The 21,336-nt window shown below is 35.4% G+C and overlaps 1 protein-coding gene across 1 annotated transcript in view; it reads right to left on the bottom strand.

Moving 5' to 3' along the window:
• glu (structural maintenance of chromosomes 4-like protein gluon) overlaps positions 1 to 21,336 on the bottom strand; it is a 384,191-nt gene that overhangs the window by 136,809 nt on the left and 226,046 nt on the right. The window contains exon 15 of the mRNA XM_090413308.1: positions 7,340 to 7,501. Within this exon, the coding sequence (XP_090269434.1) occupies positions 7,340 to 7,501 (162 nt within the window). The remainder of the gene's footprint in view (positions 1 to 7,339; positions 7,502 to 21,336) is intronic.

The following is a 21,336-nucleotide window of genomic DNA, read 5'->3' as shown; positions in this document are numbered from 1 at the left end:
ATTAGTATACTTTGCCTATTATCACTGGTTCTCGAAAATACTTCTTAATAGCTTTCTCTCTCAGCTCACATTTATGAAAGAATTTTGGTTTTTAGTAGTGGTTTGGTTGGCTCGGGAACACATGCCTCCTTGCTCTAAATTGGCTATCCTTCAGGTTTCCTTGGCAATCCTTGTCATGCCTCTTGTCCTTCACTATTACTGGACTAGGAAATAGAATTCCGGATACGAACAAGAGCCCGAGAAAAGATAAATTAAACAACAGAGAACTCCCTTGTCTCTGCAATTCGGTTCCACCGGTTCCCGCTTCGTTCTCCTTTTTTATATCAACTGTGCATGTCTCTTCTCTTTCATTTTCATGCCAAAAATCCAGTTCGTGTTGGCTTTGTTAACACAGCATAACAACTAGTGCCAAAATGTATTCTGGTGGATAACTTCGTAATTTCTCACAGCACTCAATTTCTGTTATGCTGGCTATGTCCTTAGCAATGGTTTACATAAGCGGATTAAATTCAGAATTTCCGTGCACAATTTACATAGGATATATACACTCTACAAAGAATTAGCACAAGATAAATAACTAACAACTATTAGAATATATAATTATTTTATAATTATGGAATATACAATAGTAAGTAATAATTTGATATTTATCTGATGAGTAAATTTGGCTCAGAATACTGGATCTTAAGGAAATAAAGAAACAGATAAAAACAATGTTTTTGAAATGAAATACCTAAGAAACATCAATAAAATAAACTGGACAGAAAGAAAAACAAATGAAAAAAAGTCAGAGAAACCCGGTCCCATGTTTTTTTTCACATAGAAAAAACAAAGGCAAAAATGAATGCAAGAAACAATATACTAAGAAAGCTTACCTCCTCCAAATGGGATGCAGACCTTAGCACACTGAGATCTTCTGCCTTGGCCCTTTGCTATTCTTCTGCTGAATATGCCTGCCCTGTATGGTCCAGATCCTGCTATGCTGAAAAACTTGACCCATCACTGAATGAAAGCTGCCACTTAATTACAGGACGACTGAAACCAACACAACTAAGAGACCTGTGAATTTGAAGATGCATTCTCAGCTGACAAAAAGAAGTAGACAAATGAATGATGAACACCACCCACTATTCGGCCAGACCACAGCCCCAAAAGCTAAGATCCTGACATAGCTTCCTAGCAACTGTTGAACCACCTAAAACCCTCCAGAGACAAGACTTCAACAATGGCTTGCACTATACCCGGAGAATAATACTGGTATTCCAACAGCCGAACATCTTCCACTTGGTGCCCACCTGGACTGGAATACTTGGAAAAGCCTCAACAGACTTTTAACAACAGGACGCTGCACTGCAAACAAAACTCTCATCAAATGGGGCTACCTCACTGGACCAGATAATGAGTGTGAGAAGGCCAGTCCATGGAACACTTTCATTCTTGTCTCCTTCTTCAATCACCTTGCACAAAAGAGGACCGTATATCCTGCACAGAAAGAGTAGTCGATACTGCTCTTTCTGTGCAGTATTTATTAGTCCCTGTGTAATTCATCTACCAAATTTAAGCTGTTTTCATTTGTAATGTATCCTAATTTGTTGTAAATAATGTAGTACCACTTGCTTACTACTGTATCGCTTGTGTCTGGATATGAAAAAATAACTCCAATATTGTCATATCTAAGATTTTGTGCTTCTAAGGCACTTCTGATTGAATCAATCCACCTAGAAATTGGTCCTCATTTGGTTCTCCTTCATGCCATCTTGCTATCAAACCCTGTTTTCCTAACCTTTTCTCACCCATAAGTTGCAATACCACCTTACATTAGCTCTGGATACACATTGAATGCTAACAATGTCAAGTCCATGCTGATGTCTTTATTTTTAATATGATGCTATCTGTTCACTCCCCTAATTTTACTCTAAACCCTCATATCTGTGGTCTCTAGTGATCAAGTTCTTTGTTTCTAACCCAACTCTCAGATTCATTAGTTAAATTTGTTTCAAACACTTTTTTATATTGCTAGGTTGATGTTTTGGCTAATTTCTCTCTTATTCTTTTTAGCTGGCTATCAACCATACTAGCTTTCCTTATTTTGTTGCTTATTTCCAGATTTAACTAGCCATCTTCATTAAAATTGTGCCTCATCATCGCCGTCCTCATCGTATGTTATGCTTCCACGCAGGCCTACACATTTTACTGCGTAAGCTTCTGTAACCAATAATCCCACGGAATAGGTTGGTTACTCTTTATTCCCAACTCTCAGATCCATTAGTTAAATTTGTTTCAAACACTTTTTTATATTGCTAGGTTGGTGTTTTGGCTAATTTCTCTCTTATTCTTTCAAGCTGTCTATCAACCATACCAGCTTTCCTTATTTTGTTGACTATTTCCAGATTTAACTTGCCATCTTCACTAAAATTGTGCCTCATCGTATGTTATGCTTTCATGCAGGCCTACACATTTTACTGCGTAAGCTTCTGTAACCAATAATCCCACGGAATAGGTTGGTTGCTCCTTATTCCTGGTAGTATCCCATGTCTATCGAAGTGTGTGTTCACGGGGCCGGTTTGCCTGCTTTGTGGGAGGAAAAACCCTGCTGTCCATGCCCCAAGACCAGCTAACTTGGCTATGGCTAAGGAAGATCCTTAAGCTCCTCACGTCACCAACGGGAATCAAACCTAGGACACTCCTTCCCCAGGCATATGGTTGTGAAGTGCAAAGCCACTAGGCTAACCGCACAGCAAATTGTGCCTAAATAACTGAAATATTTTACTTGTTATCTCCATTCAGAATGCAGCTGAAGTTTTCTATGTTTCTGCCTATTTTCATAGTTTTGATCTTTTTACTGCTGATTTTCATGCCAAATTTGTTATAGGTGTTATTCAATTTAGATAGAGAATCCTGGAGACTTGTGTTAGATGGGTTTAGGAATGCAACATCATCTACATAAAGCAAAGAGATAAGTTCGACATCTCCAATTCTAATATTAAGCTTAATGTACTTTCTTTCATAATGTGATCCATACAGATGATGAATAAGAGTGAATATAATGTGCATCCATGTCTTATCCCTAATTTTACATCAAATCATTTTCCTGTACTTTCTTCAATTCTAATTGCTGACTTGCCCTATATAATATTCTATTCATCCCATATAATTGTAGTATTTTGAAAGGTGTTTCTCTGGGCACCTTGTCATATGCCTTTTCCAAATCTACAAACTGAAGTACAGATCCTTGTCATATTTCCACGATTCCTCAACTATTTGTCTTAAAGTGAAAACTTGATCTTGACAACTTCTATTTGGCCTCAACATGGCCTTTTTTCTTTCCAAATTTCTCTTTTATAATCTTTCTCAACTTCTTTTCAAATATGCTTGCATAAATATTACCTGGAACACTTAGCATAGAAAATTCTTTGTAATTTTCACATTCATCTTTATTTCCTTTTTTTATAAATGGAAACTATGAGAGCTCAACTCTAATCATCCAGAATTTGACCTTCAGACCAGGTCCTTTGAATTTTGCAGTGTAGCTACCACAAAACTTTTCTACCTCCATACTGAAGCATTTCTGGTCGAATATCATCTACTCCAGCAGCTTTTTCGCATTACAAGTTTTGGTGGCTTTTTCTATCTCAAGTACTGATATATACTCCTCTTTGCATTCCTCCTGAAAATGTTCTCTTATGGTTCTGCCACTGCTAGTTTCGTTTAGCAGTCTTTCAAAGTAATTACTCCAGACATCTAGGATACCCTTATCTTTAGTTTTCATGTCACTTATACCATCTTTGATTCCTTTTACAATACTTTTCTGGGGGGGGTCTGACCACATCTCCTTGCACCCCCCCAGACCCTTGAAGCTCTTGACCAAATTTCTTATGGTCCAATTTTAAGGTGACTAACGTGGCAATGGCATCCAATTTTCTAATGAAGAGTCAACTGTCCCAATACTGAACTGACACCCACTCACATCTTTGCCTCTCCAGCAATTGCAGCGGCCTTGCAAGAAATGGATCCTAATCCTGAACAACAGCTCTATACAAGCAGAATCATAGACATGGCCAGGGCAGTGCGGGGAGCACACGGAGGCATCTAGGATTCTTCTAAGGACAAGACAACAACAACAACAGTACTTTTCCTTCCAATTCTAAGCTTTGCAACTTTTGATGTACTTTCTTCTTTTTCAGGACAGCTTCTTTAACTTCTTGTGCCCACCACGGTGTTGTTATTTTTCTATCTTTGCAGACAACTTCACTATAATTTACCTTACTTCCAATTTCAATAGTATGTACACGCGTGTATATGAAAGATATCACTATGAACTATAATTTAGTCAATGAGGCTTTTTTTTTTTTTTTTTTTTTTTTTGTGTGTGTGTCTTCTCTCCATGTGAACTTGTGCTCATCTTTATGTTGGAACATGGTGTTAATGACCATTCCATGTTCGGAATAGAAATCCAGCAAATATTTAGCATTATTGTTAACTCTGCCCTTTTCTCAAAATGTTCCTATATGCCTAGTGGAATCCATTTCCTACTCTGATGTTTAGATCTCCAACAAGGACCACTTTTTCCATTTCTTTATATTGGCAGCCTGTTCCAATGATTTGAAAAATTCTTCCACTTCTTCCTTAACCTTCTGTGGGACCATTGGCACAAATAAATTTCATTGTCCATTTCCCCATTTTGAAGTGCACACATCACTCTGCTTGAAACCGGCTTCCAATCAAGAAGTCTCTCTTCATGTTTGGTGTTGAATGCTATTGCTACTCTTTCAATGTAGAAGCAGTAATTTGCTAATATCCTTTATGACATTTCCTGCTGCAGTTTGTGTTTAAGATGTAGTCCATGTTGTGCTGAGTTTATTAACAGATCTATGATCTGGTAAGTTAAGTAACATAACATTGGAAGTAAATGAAGTTCAAGAGATCTAGAATTCCCAAAAACGTTTACAATTGGCTTGGAGTGAATTACAGCCAAAATAATTAGGACTATATAACACATGTATAATGGTATATTTTGCCTGTTAACTGCAAGTGTTCTTCTGGCCAGTTTGCCAGTTCAGTGAGGGTAAAGACCTGAATTTCGTAGCAAAAAATACGTTCTCATTTTGGTATTGAGATTAGATAATTTATCTGCAGCTGACGAAATATTATTATACTTCCATACAATTTCAAGACAACATTCAAACCTACCTCACTCCAATCAAAGGGCATCATCATTACTGAATCAGTACCTTTAGACAACTACATATTGCCACACAGGATATACAGCTTCTGAAGGTCTACAATTAATGTTGGACTTGGAATGCACTCTGTCACAGATCAATGAGATTGCCATTTTGCTTATTGATGACTTGAGAAAGTTTGATATTTGATCTATACAATAAGGTTTCAAGATTATCTATTCCTTAGCCTGCCAATGGTACTTCTTCTTCTTCTGCAGCTTCTCCCACTTAAGTGGGGTCACTGTTTATAATGAGTCTCCTCCACACCTTCCTGTCTTGGGCTGTCACCACATCCAAGTTCTTCATCCTCGAGTCCTCTTCTACCAGCTCCCTCCATCTCTCCTTTGGCCACCCACGCTTCCGCCTTCCTTGCACTTCCATCTGCATGACCCTTCTTCCCACATATTCGTCCTCCCTCCTCATCACATGACCAAACCATCTCAACCTTGCCTCCTGTATTTTCGCTCCCAAGTTGGTAACTTTCACTGTTCCCCTGACATAGTCATTTCTCAGACGATCCTTTCTGGTCACACCGCACATCCACCTAAGCATTCTCATCTCTGCTACTTCCATCCTGCTGATGTTATTTTTCCTCAGGGCCAGTTTCTATAGCATATGTCATAGCTGGCCTCACTACTGTCCTATAGATTTTGCCTTTCAGATTGATCGGCACCCTCTTATCGCATAACACTCCAGCCATCTCTCTCTCTCTCTCTCCAGTTCCTCCAATCCGCTTGTATCCTGCATCCCACTTCCTTCTCAGCTCCTCCATCTTCTTCCACTGTTGAACCTAAGTATCTAAAGGCTCTCACCTTCCTGATGACATTTCCTTCCAGCTCCAGATCTGTCTCCAGTCTGCCACCCACTGTGCAACACATATACTCTGTATTTCTTCTGCTCAGTCTCATACCTCTCTCTTCCAGTACTTTTCTCCATCTTTCCAGTTTAGTTTCCGCTTCTTCTCTTCTCATGTTGTATGCAGATGTCATCTGCATACAACATTGTCCAAGGCGCATCTTCTCTCACCTCCTCTGTTACCACCTCCATCACAATATTAAACAGAAACGGACTTAATGCTGACCCTTGATGCAAGCCAACTGTTACTTGAAAACTTTTTGTCTGTCCCAGACAGGTCCGAACACTTGTCTTCACATTTCTGTACAATGGTACTAATGTGCAAAAAAGGGTATATAATCTTTTTTGTAGATAGAATTCACATGGAGTAGAGATGAAATTTTTTAAATAGAAAACTGAGTAGTGATTTAAGTTTCCAGTATCAAGTTTCCAGTATTCTCTTTATTACATTGTATGAACACACAAAACTCACACCATGGATGTAGTAAAATGATAATGATTGGAAACTTTCAGTTTGTTATTCAAGGGGTAATAAAAGATATTTCCAAGTCCAATTAGAATAACATTCTCAGCCATTATTTACTGAGATAATTTTTTATAAATAATCATCCAACTCATAAAAAGTATAGGTAGTTCCCAACTTCAATAGTTTAAAAAAATCAAGTAACATTTATTTAAATAGTTAGAGTAACAATACGATTAATTGTATGCAGAGTTGAAATGTTTAAGTAATACTTTGTACAAAGTTCTTTAACAGTAATTTACAGCTGCATGTTTGTATATGATATGATATTTTGTTTCCAATGTTATTCTTCTTCACTGTTTCTTTTTATTAATATCACTCTCCATAGTATTACTCTGTTTGGCATACTGTTCAGTACTGTATTAATAAGGAAAATAAATTTGAAATAAGACAAATTAGCAAAAATGAAGTGAGTGCAACACAAACACTATTTATATACATCATGAGCACAGTAACTGGAGAAATGCATGTGGTTTGAAATGCCATGTATATATGAATGTTTAGCACTTATTTATTTGCAATTAAATTAGGTATTTTCAATTTTGTTGATGCTTAAAAAAAAAAAAAAAAAAAACTCATAAACCCAGGAACTTGTAAAGCAAGAACTGCTTGTTCATTAGGTCTCGTAAGACAACACACTTAGCACATACCGATTCTATAAATAAAAGGACATTAATCAACATTTTGGTTTACATCATGATACATTATATATGAGTAATACACAGAAATCAGCACTCACCTTATCCAATGCTATAAATGTGGCAACTCCAATGTTATGAGACTTAAGAAAGTGGACACATTTCTGTGCAGTTGCCATAGTATCTGTAACTATGTTATCCAAGGGACCACATGCAGTAGATATAGCAATATCATACTTTTCAGCTATAGCACCCAAATCGCCCTTTAAAAAAATAATAAATAATAATAAATAATACACACACACATCAAAAATTAAACTGGAGGATGAATGAAGTTATGTGGCAAGATGCTTAGAAACAAGATTAAAATAAAATGAATGAGGAAATATTTGCTTTAATTAAACTTCAAAATATGGAGAAAAGAGTAGCATGCATGACTGGATATTGCCCCATTATATATAGGAGGTTCAAGTAGAGTGTGCAGTAAATATAGAGGAATATGCTTCCTTCTTGAGCATCCTTTATATAATGAAACAATAATCTCCTTGGTCCGATCATGCATGTTACTGTTCTCGCCAAATTTTTGAAGTTTAATTAAAGCAAGCAAATAAGGGAGTATATTACCTATAGAGAAATAATATTGTGTCACTGTGCAAAGATTTATTAAAGGATAATGGCAACAAGACTAAAAAAGAGGAATATTCAAGAAAAGAGCAGCTGGTTTTAGAAAAGGGTGCCGAACTGTTGATTTAAATTTTGCTGTAAGGGAAATGATGGAGAGACACGAGCAGTTGGGGGGAAAAAAAAACTATTTATGGCATTTCTTGATTGGGAAAAAACCTTTGAGTTCAATTAAAAAAAGTCAGAAAAAGTTTGGTATAGTCTTAATCAAGAACATATATATAATCTAACAGCTGTGGGAAAACTAAATTTGTAATTCAATTTATTTAATAATGGGCTGCAACAAGGAAGTGTCTTATCTCATCCACTGCTGTTCATTATAGTGATGAATAGTGTCCGAGATACAGTTAACGACCAGAAAGGAGAAACAGCTATGCTCACAGATGTCGTGGTGATCTTGGTACACTCAGAAGTAGTACAGAAGAAAAAGGACAAATGAAACATCACGACACAGAGCTGTGGGTTACACCATGGCTTTAAATCATGGAGAAAATGTAAACATTAATGGTGTTAGACTCAATGGGCACTTGAAGAGTAATGAAAACTTTAATTATCTGGGAAGCATAATTTTAGTGATGGATGTTTAGATGAGGAGATAATGATTAGGATATTGATTAATGATAAGGATTGCCAGCAAAAGTTGGTCGATTGGTAACTTTTTTGCAAAACGTTAAGCAAGTTTGAGCGCGGTTACTAGTTGGAAGGGATTAATCGTTCGATGTTGTTGGCACACACCCTCCCTCGATGAGTCTTTGGACTCTGTAGAGGTGTCGCACAATAATAATAATAAGAAGAATTTCACTTGATCAAACTTTAACAGTGTAAGCAGCCTATTTTGGTAGAGGCAAGTCCCACTGAAGCACAAGCTTTTGGCTTATGCTGTAAGACATGACACTAACAAAAAAGAGAAATAAGTAGAATATAAGCAATGGAAATTAAATTTTTAAGGACAATGTGAACAAAAACAAGGAAAGCCAAGATATGTGGATATTAGAAACATTTAGGGACTAGAAAGCATAACAGAAATATGAAAGAACTCGCACTTCAAGTGCTTTGGACATATAATGGAATGGATACAAAGAAGAAAGGATAATTTAAAAATTGAGGAGAAAAGACCAAGAGGAAGACTGCAGAAAAGATGGAAAAAAAGAATCCTCAACTAAAACAGCAAAAAAAGAATGTAGCAATAGTGGTAGGATAGAAAGAAATGGAGAGCTTTGATCCACCTGTTCTGAGAGTTCCTGTTGGAGCAGTTGTTGATAAAGAAGAGGTAACATGCAAATAACCTCCAGAAATGACTTTCATAGTAAACGTTTCTGGTGATGGTGAGAAGCACAAAAAAATGCTGTACTTTGCAAAAGTAATAATCACCATGTCACCGAACCAACACTACTGCAAACACCATACTACAGCAAACCGTTTCCCTTTGGCAACACAATTTTGCTGTAGTGAAATCAGAGTGTGTGCAGACATTTTATTTTTTGGTATAAGACAATTTGAATGTAAAGCATACTCATAAGTGAGAGAAAAAAAGCAGTATATTAAAAATGTAACATAACTATATTTTAAAAAAGGAAATTACAATGCAGACTAATATTAATTAAATCACCATCATCATCATCAAATTCCTGCCATGAACCCTCAAGGAGTGTACAGGATATGATAGTATTACATCATTACTAACTTCCTATCTACAATTTTCCTCCAAATCAGTCTGTTACTTGTCAAAACTCAAACATTATCAGATCTTATATTTCTATCGTCTAAGGCACTTTGTACTGTATCAATCCATCTATATCTTGGTCTTCCTCTGGGTTGTTTTGCTGCCAACCTGGCAGAGAACACTTGTTTTGCTAATCTTTCTTCACCCATTCTGTTTAAGTGACAATACCACCTGAGATTAGCTCTGCTAACGCATTCCTGGATGCTGACAATGTCAAGTTCTTCTAATATCCTCGTTTTTAATATGATATTGCCACTGATGCAATCTGTTCACGCCTATAATCTTTCTGAGGACTCTCATATCTGCGGTGTCTAGTCTTTGGTCAAGTGTTTTACTTCTGACCCAGCTCTGAGATCCATAAGTTAAAACTGGTTTGAACACTGTCTTGTATACAGCTAATTTAGTGTTCCGACTAATTTCTCTCTTATTCCAGATGAATTTATTCAATTGACTTCCCACCATACCAGCTTTGCTGATTCTGTTGTCTATTTCCATATTTAATTTACCATCGTCACTAAAAATCGTGCCTAAGTAGCTGAAATGTATTACTTGTTCCACAGGTTCTCCATTCACAACACAGTTGATATTTTCAATGATTCTGCCTATTTTCATTGTCTTTATCTTTTTATTGCTGACCTTCATACCATATCTATTACAACAGCTATTCAATTTAGTTATAGAATCTTGCAGACTTGTAGCGGATTTATTTAGAAGTATAACATCATCCGCATAAAGCAAAGAGCTGACATTAACATCTCTAATTTTGATATCATGTTTAATACCACTTTCCTTCATAATGTGATCCATATAGATAATGTACATCTTTGTCTCACACCAGATTTAACATTAAACCATCTTCCTGTACTTCCTTCAATTGTAACTGCTGACTTACAACTCAAATAAACACTAAGTATTGCTTGATATAATTCCCATTGACACCATATAACTGCAGCGAATTGAATAGCTTCTCTCTTGGCACCTTGTCATATGCCTTTTCCAAATCGACAAAACTTAAATACAGATCTTTGTTATATTCCCATGCTTTCTCGACTATTTGTCGTAAAGTGAAGATCTGATCCTGACAGCATCTATTTGGCCTGAATCCAGCTTGTTCTTCACCAAGCTTTTCTTCCACAATTCTTCTCAACAGTTTCTCAAGTTTACTTGCATAGATCTTGCCAGGAACACTCAGTAGGGAAATACCTCTGTAATTCTCACATTCAGTTTTATTTCCCTTTTTATATATGGGTACTATGAGAGCTCTACTCCAATCAACGGGAATTCGTCCCTCTGTCCAGGCATTCTGAACTATGCAGTGTAGCCACTGTAAGACTTTTATACCACCATACTTCAGCATTTCTGGTCGAATATCATCTACTCATGCTGCCTTTCCACATTTCAAGCTTTTGATCCTTTTTCTACTTCAAGTATGGATATGTATTCCTGACTGCATGTCTGGTCAGTGTTTATTACCACTGCATTGTCATCACTGCTTGTTTCATTTAGCAGTTTTTCAAAGTAATTACTCCATACATCAAGGATATCTTTTTCTCCCATTTTCATGTCACCTTTACCATCTCTAACTACTTTTAGAGCACTCTTTCCTTAATTCCTAAACTTCTTCAACAACCTCCAGAATATTTTGCCACCTTCTTGATATTTATTTTCTATATTCTTGCCAAAATCCTCCCATGACTTTTGTTTAGCTAGTTTTATACAGTGTTTAGCATTCTTGGATTTGTCTCTATATTCTCTTAAGAGCACAAGCTGACTTATTTGACAGGAACTTTTGATATGCTTTCTTCTTTTCCTTCACTGCCTCTTTAACTTCCTGCGTCCACCATGGAGTTCTGATTTTTCTATCCTTGATGACAACCTCACCACATGCCTCTCTGGCTGAATCAATAGGTTTTCTTCAAGCCATGCCACTGAATCTCTAAAGTTTGGTTCCTGTTCTCAACATCTTTCATTTTTTCTTCAATAAACTTTGTGTATTTTAATCTACAGTTCACATCTGAGAGCTGCTCAACTTTAATTCACTTTAAAACTTTCTTACATGTTATCTTTTCAATATGAAATTCAATTTTAACCTGCTCAAGACTAAATAGTGATCACTTCCAATTTCAAATCCTCTGTACACTCTGGTGTCCTGCACAAGGGAGAAAACATCACTATCAACAATAGCATAGTCAATGAGACTTTTCTTATTTCATGCCTCTTCTCTTCATGTGAATTTGTGCACATTTTTATGTTGGAACATAGTGTTAGTAATAACCAGTCCATGTCCTGAGCAGAAATCCAACAGATATTTGCCATTATTATTAGCTTTGCTCTTTTCTCCAAATTTTCTCAAAATATTTTTGTATGTCTCACAATCATTTCCTACTCTGCTATTTAGATCCCCAACAAGGACCAACTTTTCCTTTTTCATTGTGTCAGTTGCTTTTTCTAAATCTTCAAAAAATTCCTCCACTTCTACCTTAGTAGAACCTTCTGTGGGACCATAGGCACAAATCAGTCTCATTGTCCAGTTCCCCATTCTCACATTTGCCCACATTACTCTACTTGAGACTAACTGCCATTCAAGAAGATTAGCCTCGTATTTTGTGTTGAATACTATGGCTACTTCTTCTTTTCCTTGATTGTCATTGCCTGAATATAACATTTTGTATTTATTGCTCAGAAATGTCTCACTAGTTTTTGTCTTTTTTGTTTCAGTCACCTCTATTATGTCGATTTGGTACTTATCTAATTCTTCAGCTAGCTCCATTTCTTTGCCATTCGGGCTTCTTACGTTGATAGTACCGATCTTTAACTCTGGTGATTTCGAGTTGGGGTTTGTTTTCAGATTTGTTCCAGTAGCTGACTTTTCGCTATTCGCCCTGGTTCCCTGGCGAAAACAAAGGGGACCTTGTTTAACCGAGCGACGCCCTAGCCGGCATGGTAATATTATCAGCATTACAATATTGTTGTACCCATTGTTTTTGTCCTCTAAGACGCTAACCTAACTTAACCAATCTACAAAGATCTTGGTCTTCCTCTGGATCTTTTCCCTGTCAGCATAAAACTCCTGTTTTGCTAACCTTTCCTCTCGTATTCTGTTTAAATGACCATACCATCTTAGATAAGCCCTGCTCACACATTCTTGAATGTTAACAATGTTAAGTTCCTTCCTAATATCTTCATTTTCAGTTCTATAATTTTTCTCAGATCTCATATCTACAGTATAGTCTTTAATCTTTGATCACGCTTTAATTCTAGCCAAACTCACAGATCTATAACTTAAAATAAGTTAGAAAAATGTCTTGTATACTGCTAGTTCTGTGTTGTGGTTAATTTCACTTGTATTCTGTATAAATTTATTCTGCTAGCTTCTCACCTTACCAGCTTTGCTTATTCTGTGGTAATAATATTTTATATTATTATTTAATATAAAAAATAATTATTTTTTATATTAAATATAAAAAATAATCTATTTTTTATATTTAATTTGCCATCTTCACTAAAAACTTTGCCAAAATAGTGAGATATTTACTTCTTCTATAGGTTATCCATTGAGAATGCAGATGAAATTTTCTATGCTCCAGCTTATAATCATACCAAATTTGTTACAGCTGTTATTCAATTTAGTCAGAGAATTTTGGATACCTGATTTGGATATGTTTAAGCATACATCATCTGCGAAAGCAGACCTAAGTTTGATATTTCTAATTCTAACATCAGGTTTAATGCCACTTTCTTTCATAATGTATTCAATATAAATGATGAATAAGAGTGGTTTTAATTTTTTCAGGAAATGACAACGTATGCATGCTAAAATATTAATTAAAAAATTTTAATGAGTACCTTCTTATATTTTGGCAATGTTACATTGCCATCTTCTGGTAACATAAAAACTATGATATGTGCAAGCAGGTACTAACAACAAGCAAAAAAAGGAATCTCATTCGATGCAAGCATATTATGACAGTACTACATGAAGAACCGACATCATTACTAACTTCCTGTCAACAATTTTCTCCAAATCAGTCTGTTATCTGCCAAAACTCCAACATTATCAGATCTTATATTTTTGTCTTCTAAGGCACTTTTTACTGTACCAATCCACCTATATCTTGGTCTTCCTCTGGGTATTTTTCCTGCCAACCTCGCAGAAAACACCTGTTTTGCTAATCTTTCCTCTCCCATTCTGTTTAAGTGACCATACCACCTGAGATTAGCTCTGCTAATACATTCCTGGATGCTAACAATGTCAAGTTCTTTCCTAACATCCTCATTTTTAATATGATATTGCCACATACCATCTGTTTATGCCCCTAATCTTTCTAAGGACTCTCATATCTGTGGTCTTTAGTCAAGTATTTTATTTTTAATCCAGCTCTCAGATCCATAAGTTAAAATTGGTTTGAACACTGCCTTGTATACAGCTAAAGTTTTGACTAATTTCTCTCTTATTCCATATAAATTTATTCAGGTGACTTCCTACCATACCAGCTTTGTTCATTCTGTTGTGTATTTCCATATTTAATTTACTATCTTCACTAAAAATTGTGCCTAAGTAGCTGAAATGTTTTATTGTTGTATAGGTTCTCCATTCATAGTGCAATTGATGTTTTCAATCTTCTGCCTATTTTCATTGTCTTTGTCTTGTTATTCTATTACAATAGTTATTCATTTCAGTCAGGAAATCTTGCAGACTTGTACTAGATTTATTTAGAAGTATAACTTCATCTGCATAAAGTAAAGAGATGAGATTAACATCTCCAATTTTGATATCAGGTTTAATAATGCTCTCCTTCATAATGTGATCCATATAAATAATGTACTTCCTTTAATTCTAAATGCTGACTTACAACTCAAATAAAGATTAAGTATGAGTTGGGGTGTATTTAAGGATTTGTTCAAGTAGCTGACTATTTTTGCTGTTTGCTTGGTTCCCTGGTGACACCCTAGCTGGCATGAAATTCTGTCATGCATCATCATTTTATTTGTGGTTTAAACCAATAAGAATGCAATTTGGTCAGCTAAATCCCAATTTGCTAGCCCATCCTCATTCGTTCGGTATCCAGGTAGATACCTAACACTACGAGAAAGTGAGGATTGGATATTAGGTCAGAAGTCCTGGTCGGTTCTCTGCATTCCTCTAAAATGCTATGTGGAGGTCTCCTCTCAGTTACACAGCTTTAGACCTTAGGTCCCTCCATGTTAAATTTGTCTGAAGTTGTATAGCCAAATTACTTAGATCTGATGCCCTACAAATGTCCTTTCACCCTTTTTATAAAATTTTTAGCTTATGCAAAAGATAAATCTCTGCCCACTCTGAGTGTATCAAGTTCCTTGCAGTGTGGGTTATTATAGTTTGGCCAAACAGATAGGTCAGAACCATGTGTCGCAACGAACATATAGCCTTACATTAAATTCCAAGAGCTTGAACAGTCAAGACTTGCAGAACACATCATCTCCACCAAGTATTCAATCTTTTGGAAGAATGTTACAGTTCTCCAAACAGTAGTTATCTTATTGAATGCTTATACGGTATCTTTCCTAGTAATTACTCCATATATCTTGAATATCTTCTGTTTTATGTCACCTTTATGGCATTTCATTCCTCCATTTCTAAGCTCTTTCAATACAGAATACTTTGCAACCTTTCTGATAATTATTTTCCATGACTTCTGTTTAGCTAGTTTTAAACAGTGCTTCTCTTTTTTTTTTCCTTCATATTCTCTCAGAGTACATGCTGAGTTTATTATTATCGTCGACAGAAGACCTCAACGGTGCCAAAGAATCATTGCATTAGATCGCATCTCATGCAAACAAGATCATCAAACCATGGGCAAAACACTTAGTAGAGAAATTCTTATGTAATTCTCACAGTCAGCTTTATCCCCCCCCTTTTTTTTTAAAGGAGGACTATGAGAGCTATACTCCAATCATCTGGAATTTGACCTTCTGAATTATGTAGTGTAGTCACTGCAAAACTTTTATACCAACATATTTAAGCATTTCTGATTAAATATCAAATACTCCAGCTGCCTTTCCACATTTCATGTTTAGATTGCTTCTTTCTCCCTCCCATATTGATATGTACCTGTCTGCATTATATACAGGTAACCCTTGTATAGCACGGATGTTAGGATCCATAGAAATGTCGCATTATACGAGACATAGATCACATAGAAAAAGTAGGGTTAGGTTCTGAAATCGTTTTTTTTTAATTATATAAACAACAATGACATATCCAACAAAAACAATATTTTTATTTAATTCAGGTAATTCATGTAAGTTAAGAAAACATAAGATATGACAAATACGTAGTATAAAATTCTAAAAATTACAAATTGTACATATTCATTGCACATAATGCATAAATGTTTTAGACACAATAAAATAAAGCACATATTTTAATTGTCATCACAGTCTTCAGAAATAACATTTCGTAGATGTTCTTTAAGTGGGCGGAAGTCGTCACCACTTGAAATCTCTTGGACATCATTTGTATAATTCTCATTGCATACTTCGGCTGGTTTAGTCATCAAGAAGTCAGTAATAAGACTTTGCTTTCCACTATGTTGCAATTTTTTATTAAGTTCATAATATGGTGCTAAACAAATATCCAACTGTTTTGTGAATTTTCCCGAGCACTCCATTGAGGGATCATTATCTGTAAAATAACTTCCTAACTTTCTTGCCAAGTCCAATCCTTCTGCTAATTTTCTTTAAACTGAATTCTTTAACGGATTCATCACAATCAGAATCTTCGGCAGAACTTTCCCCGCCATCTATTAACAGTACTAGTTCCTCCTCTTTTAAATTTGTTTCTCCATCAATTAATTCACTAATTTCGTTTTCAACCATATCGCAAAAGCCCTCTCCACCAAAAATGTGTGCGACGTTTATTATACGATGTAGCTTGGCATCCACTGGAGCTGTAATGGAATTATAGCCCAAGCTGTAATTCCATTACAGCTTTAGGCTATATTTTTTTCCAGCAAGCATTCAGCGTAGAGGGTTGTAATTCCTTAATGGACAGAGAAATAATTTTTACATAATTCAATATTGAAAACTTTTTCCACGCTTGAGGCAGTGTCATGTTTGGATTAGGCTCCATTTTTTCCAAAATTAATTGAAATGTTCGCCGAATATAATATGACTTAAATGTTGATATTATTCCTTGGTCGAGTGGTTGAATAAGTGAAGTAGTATTAGGCGGCAAAAAAGTTATTTTAATATTCGGATGGCTTAAGTTTGTTGGGTGGCCGGATACGTTATCTAAAATTAGTAGAATTTTGAAGTCCATATTCTTTTTCTTTGTGTAACTTTCTACATTGGGTACAAAATGCTTGAAAAACCAATTTTCAAACATGCTAGCTGTAACCCATGCCTTTTTGTTGGCCCGCCAATAAACAGGTAGGATGGACTTGACGAGCCCTTTCATCGCACGAGGATTTGAAGATTCGTTAATAAACATTGGTTTTGTCATGTAATCACCTGATGCATTACTACAAAACAGTAGAGTAATTAATTCTATCTTTGGAAACTTTGAATCCGGGATCTGATCTTTCATTTTTCGAAATATAGGTGCGTTTTGGCATTTTTTCCCAATATAACCCAGATTCATCCGCATTGAACACCTGGTCAGCACTGTAATAACCACCTTCTTTAATGATTTTTAAAAATTCTGCTGAGTATTTCCGGGCAGATTCAACATCTGCTGATTCTCCCTGGATATTAAGATTATACAAAGAAAACAGCTTTTTAAAGTTTTCGAACCAACCCTTACTGGCAGAAAATCCATGCTGAGAGATTTCTTCTGAAGAATCTTGATCAAGTTCTTTTAAATGTTTATAAACTTTGAGAGATTTTTTCTTAATAAGGTGTCCATCCAAAGCAATTGTCTTTTGAGTGCAATCTTCTATCCAAATCATTAGAGATTTCTCCATTTTTTCTATTAGAATATTGCAAACACGAGCAATGCGCTTTGCACTTACCATTGACCCAGCAATAACACTTTCTCGGATTTTATGTTCATTTTGTTTGATTGTTCGAATTGTTGATTCATTTAAATTCAGAGTCCTTGCAACAACTCCTGGTTTTTCTCCAATTTTTAACCGATCCAAGATTTTAATTTTTTCTTCGAAAGAAATGAATTTCCTCTTCAATGTTGGTTTTTTCCCTTTCGTTGCAGTTTTAGTGGCCATTACAATAAAAATTAACTTTTACATTAAAAAAAAAAAAGCATTACATATGTATGTAACTTGAGAATAACATACTTATGATTTTAAATGCGCTTTCCTGGCAGAAAACGAAGACAATTTTTAACAATAAACACTTTACAGAGTAAACCCTAGATGGCAAACCTATGGCACTTGTGCCAGAGGTGGCACGTCTGAGAATTTTGCTGGTACATCAAAGATTTACAGGTGATATCCTTTTATACGCTTATAACTTATTCAAGTTTTTTTTTAATTGTTACAATACGTACAAGCTGAATTTTGTTTTACACAAGACAGCAGCTATAAAGATGTTTTGGTGTGGTATTAACAAAAGATTGCACGACCCAAAGATAAAAGCAATTGACAAGTGTTGAGTTGAAATGCTAATTCTCTTCAATCAAATTCCATAACATCTGAAACTGTCATAACAACATTCACAATAGGGTGTCATTTATCATTCCGATGGAACTTCTCATTACTGACTGGCTCAACTCACAAAAATGTTTCAACCCTTGGTTGAATATTATGGCTTCTTGTTTGCGTTTGAGGTGACAGGCAAACTCACACATTCATTATATGGCATGTTTCAATTCTTGGTAGTCTTTTATTTTAAGGTTAGCCTTTGTGATCTGTCATAATGACATCGAGAATTTCAAATGCAATAAAAAAGACATTTGTTTCATACTTGAAAAATTGGACAATGGTTTTTAGTTAGATACTGCATTTTGGTGCAACATATGGTTTTGCTTAAGTCTATACAGAGTAGTTTCTGTGAGAGGGGAGATGTGATTTATTAATTAACGTCATTTTTATTCTGTCTCTAATTGCACTATTTGTTGAGAATGACACAGACTGCAAAATCCCTCTGTACAGTACCTTATTCAGTGATACAATAAAACTAAATTCGATACTTATAACTACTTGCGCAATACGGGCAGACACAAATTTAACGAAGATAAAATTTGATTTTTAAGTCCCGCGGTGAAAAATATGAAAAAATAAAATAAATAAATAAAATAAAGGGTTACTAGAAATTGTAGACCGAGTTATACGAGGGTTATCTGTATATTGAAAATTTTCTTCTACTCTTCTATCATTGCCTTCTTTTGTTTGTCTCTTTCAAACATCTAGGATATCCTTATATTCAGTTTTCCTGACACGAGTATCATCTTTGATTCCTTTTATAGTACTCTTTCCTCCATTTCTATGCTTTTTCAATAGCCTCCAGAATATTTTGCCACCTTCCTGATATTTATTTTCTATATTCTTACTGAAATTTTCCCATGACTTTTGTTTAATTACTCTTTTATATATAGCTTAACTGTCTTACATTTTCTCTGTATTCTTTCAGGGAATCTACTGACTTGCTGCAAACTTTAGGTATGCTTTCTTCCTTTCCATGACTGTTTCTTCAACTGAGTTTTTTACATGTGAAAGGGGGGGGGGGGGGATATATTGGGAGAGGACTTTGGCTAAATGTTTGGCTTTTGGCATGGAAAATACAAGCACACACAGAAAAAAAGAGGTGGCAGCTATTGACTGTTTGCTTTCTCTCTACTCCCTTCTCTCCCTGGATAAGTACTTCACAGAGATCTTCGAAGAGAAATCTTTAAACTGCTCCAATAGACCCACTTTTGGATATGCTAAGTGGATGACCACATAGCATAACCAAAAGTGTTCTCCTTTTGGCCACGTAGCATGGATGCTCTCAACATTTCTTTAACAGATCAAAACAATCGTTATCTTAGTATCCAATGCACCTTATAAAAGGAAAATAACAGTCTGCCATTCCTAGACACTTTGATTACATGCAAGTCTGATGGATCCCTTGCATTGTCAGTTGAACCCACTCACACTTGAGTATATATATTCACCAACAGTCACACCTCCCCTTCTCAACAGTATGAAATTATTAAAACCCTACATAAAAGGCAAAATTAATCAGTTATGATAAGAGTGCCTTTTCCAGAGAAGTGCCCTAAATTTTGAAGCACTTTGTAATTCAGCTCAATAATTAGAGGTGCTATTTAGGACTTCAGGCTCATTCTTGGTTGCTGTGCTTCAGCCTCATTTACCAATCTAACGGCTGCATGCACATGTCATATTGTAATGTGTTTTTTGATGATGGCAATTTAACATTACTGAAATGTTCAAAGTATTAATTGAAATTACAGTAATTAATATTCAGTATGCATTGTAATTTCCTTAAAAAAAAAAAAATACAGTTAAAATGTTACATTTTAACAGTGTTTAAGTTAATATTAGCTTAAACTATCCATTTAGCATTAATATGTTTTTAGTAACAATTATTTCCAGACATGAAATGGTTGATGGTTATTACATTATTATGAGTAAAATTTAAAATATATACATATAAAATAATGAATAAAGAGGAAAAGGTATGAATTATATGGTAAAGGCACAGTAAAAAAAAATCAAAAAATCAAATTAAAGATAAAACACAATAAATAAATGACTAAAAGCAAAAATTATGGTAAGGTATGCAAAGAGTTTAAAAGTAGAAACCTTTAGTTGCAAAAAAAAAAAAAAAAAAAAAAAAAAAAAAAAGTTGATTTTGCTATCCTAAGAACTAACTACATAAATACAGTAGTGAACAAATGAATCCAAAATAAGTTGTCGTCAAGTGTTTGGTTTTGGTTTGATTTTTGTTTCAGTTCACAATAATTTTGGTTTTAGCTCACTATTTTTATTGAGTGCTGCATGCTTTAGCTGTTCCTATGATGTTTGGATCACCGTGTAAGCCTAAAAGAAAGGTTTAATAATAGTGTAAACAAGTTGACATTTGTAGTGTTTTATTCATAGATATGTGATTCATCAATGATTCAAAGACAAATTGCCAATGAGTGGTGTTGGTTTGGGTACTGTTAATGTGATTTTAAAGAGGTTTAGGAAGACAGGTACCATTTCTCCTGACATAAAAGGAAAGTGTAGGCAAAAAAGGAAAACTACACTTACTCAAGATTGTCTACTGTGGATTTAATAGAGACTTGGCAGCTAGTGGGATTAATGTTTCTGACATGACAGTCCATCGAAGATTGTTAGAAGTAGGGAGGACTGCCCACAGACCAAAAAAAGAAACAACTGTTGACAAAGGCTATGCAAAAAAAAAAAAAAGAGGCTACCTCCAGTGGGCAAAACTGTACAAATATTGGACTGTTGACAAGTGAAAGAAGGTCATATTCTCAGATGAAAGCCATTTCTTTGTCTAAGGAGAGCGATTACCCAAATCAGTAGTTTAGAAGATTTCTCCTGCCCACCTTCAACAAGCTCCTAAACACCGAGAAGATGTTCTGGGATTGTTCTATACATGACTGCCTGGGATCACTTGTGCCTGTTAATAGTATGATGAAAAGAGTGGTCAGACAGATCCAGAAAGACAAAGAACTCATCTTCCAACAGGATCTTGCTCTATGCCACACTTGAAAATAAAGTGAAAGAGTTCCCCAAAAATCATTCA

This window comes from Typopeltis vanoorti, chromosome 24, assembly GCF_054136105.1.
Source record: "Typopeltis vanoorti isolate ZY-2024b chromosome 24, IOZ_Tvanoo_1.0, whole genome shotgun sequence".
In the NCBI taxonomy this organism is placed as follows: domain Eukaryota; kingdom Metazoa; phylum Arthropoda; class Arachnida; order Uropygi; family Thelyphonidae; genus Typopeltis; species Typopeltis vanoorti.
This window is presented reverse-complemented; position numbering and strand designations above follow the sequence as displayed.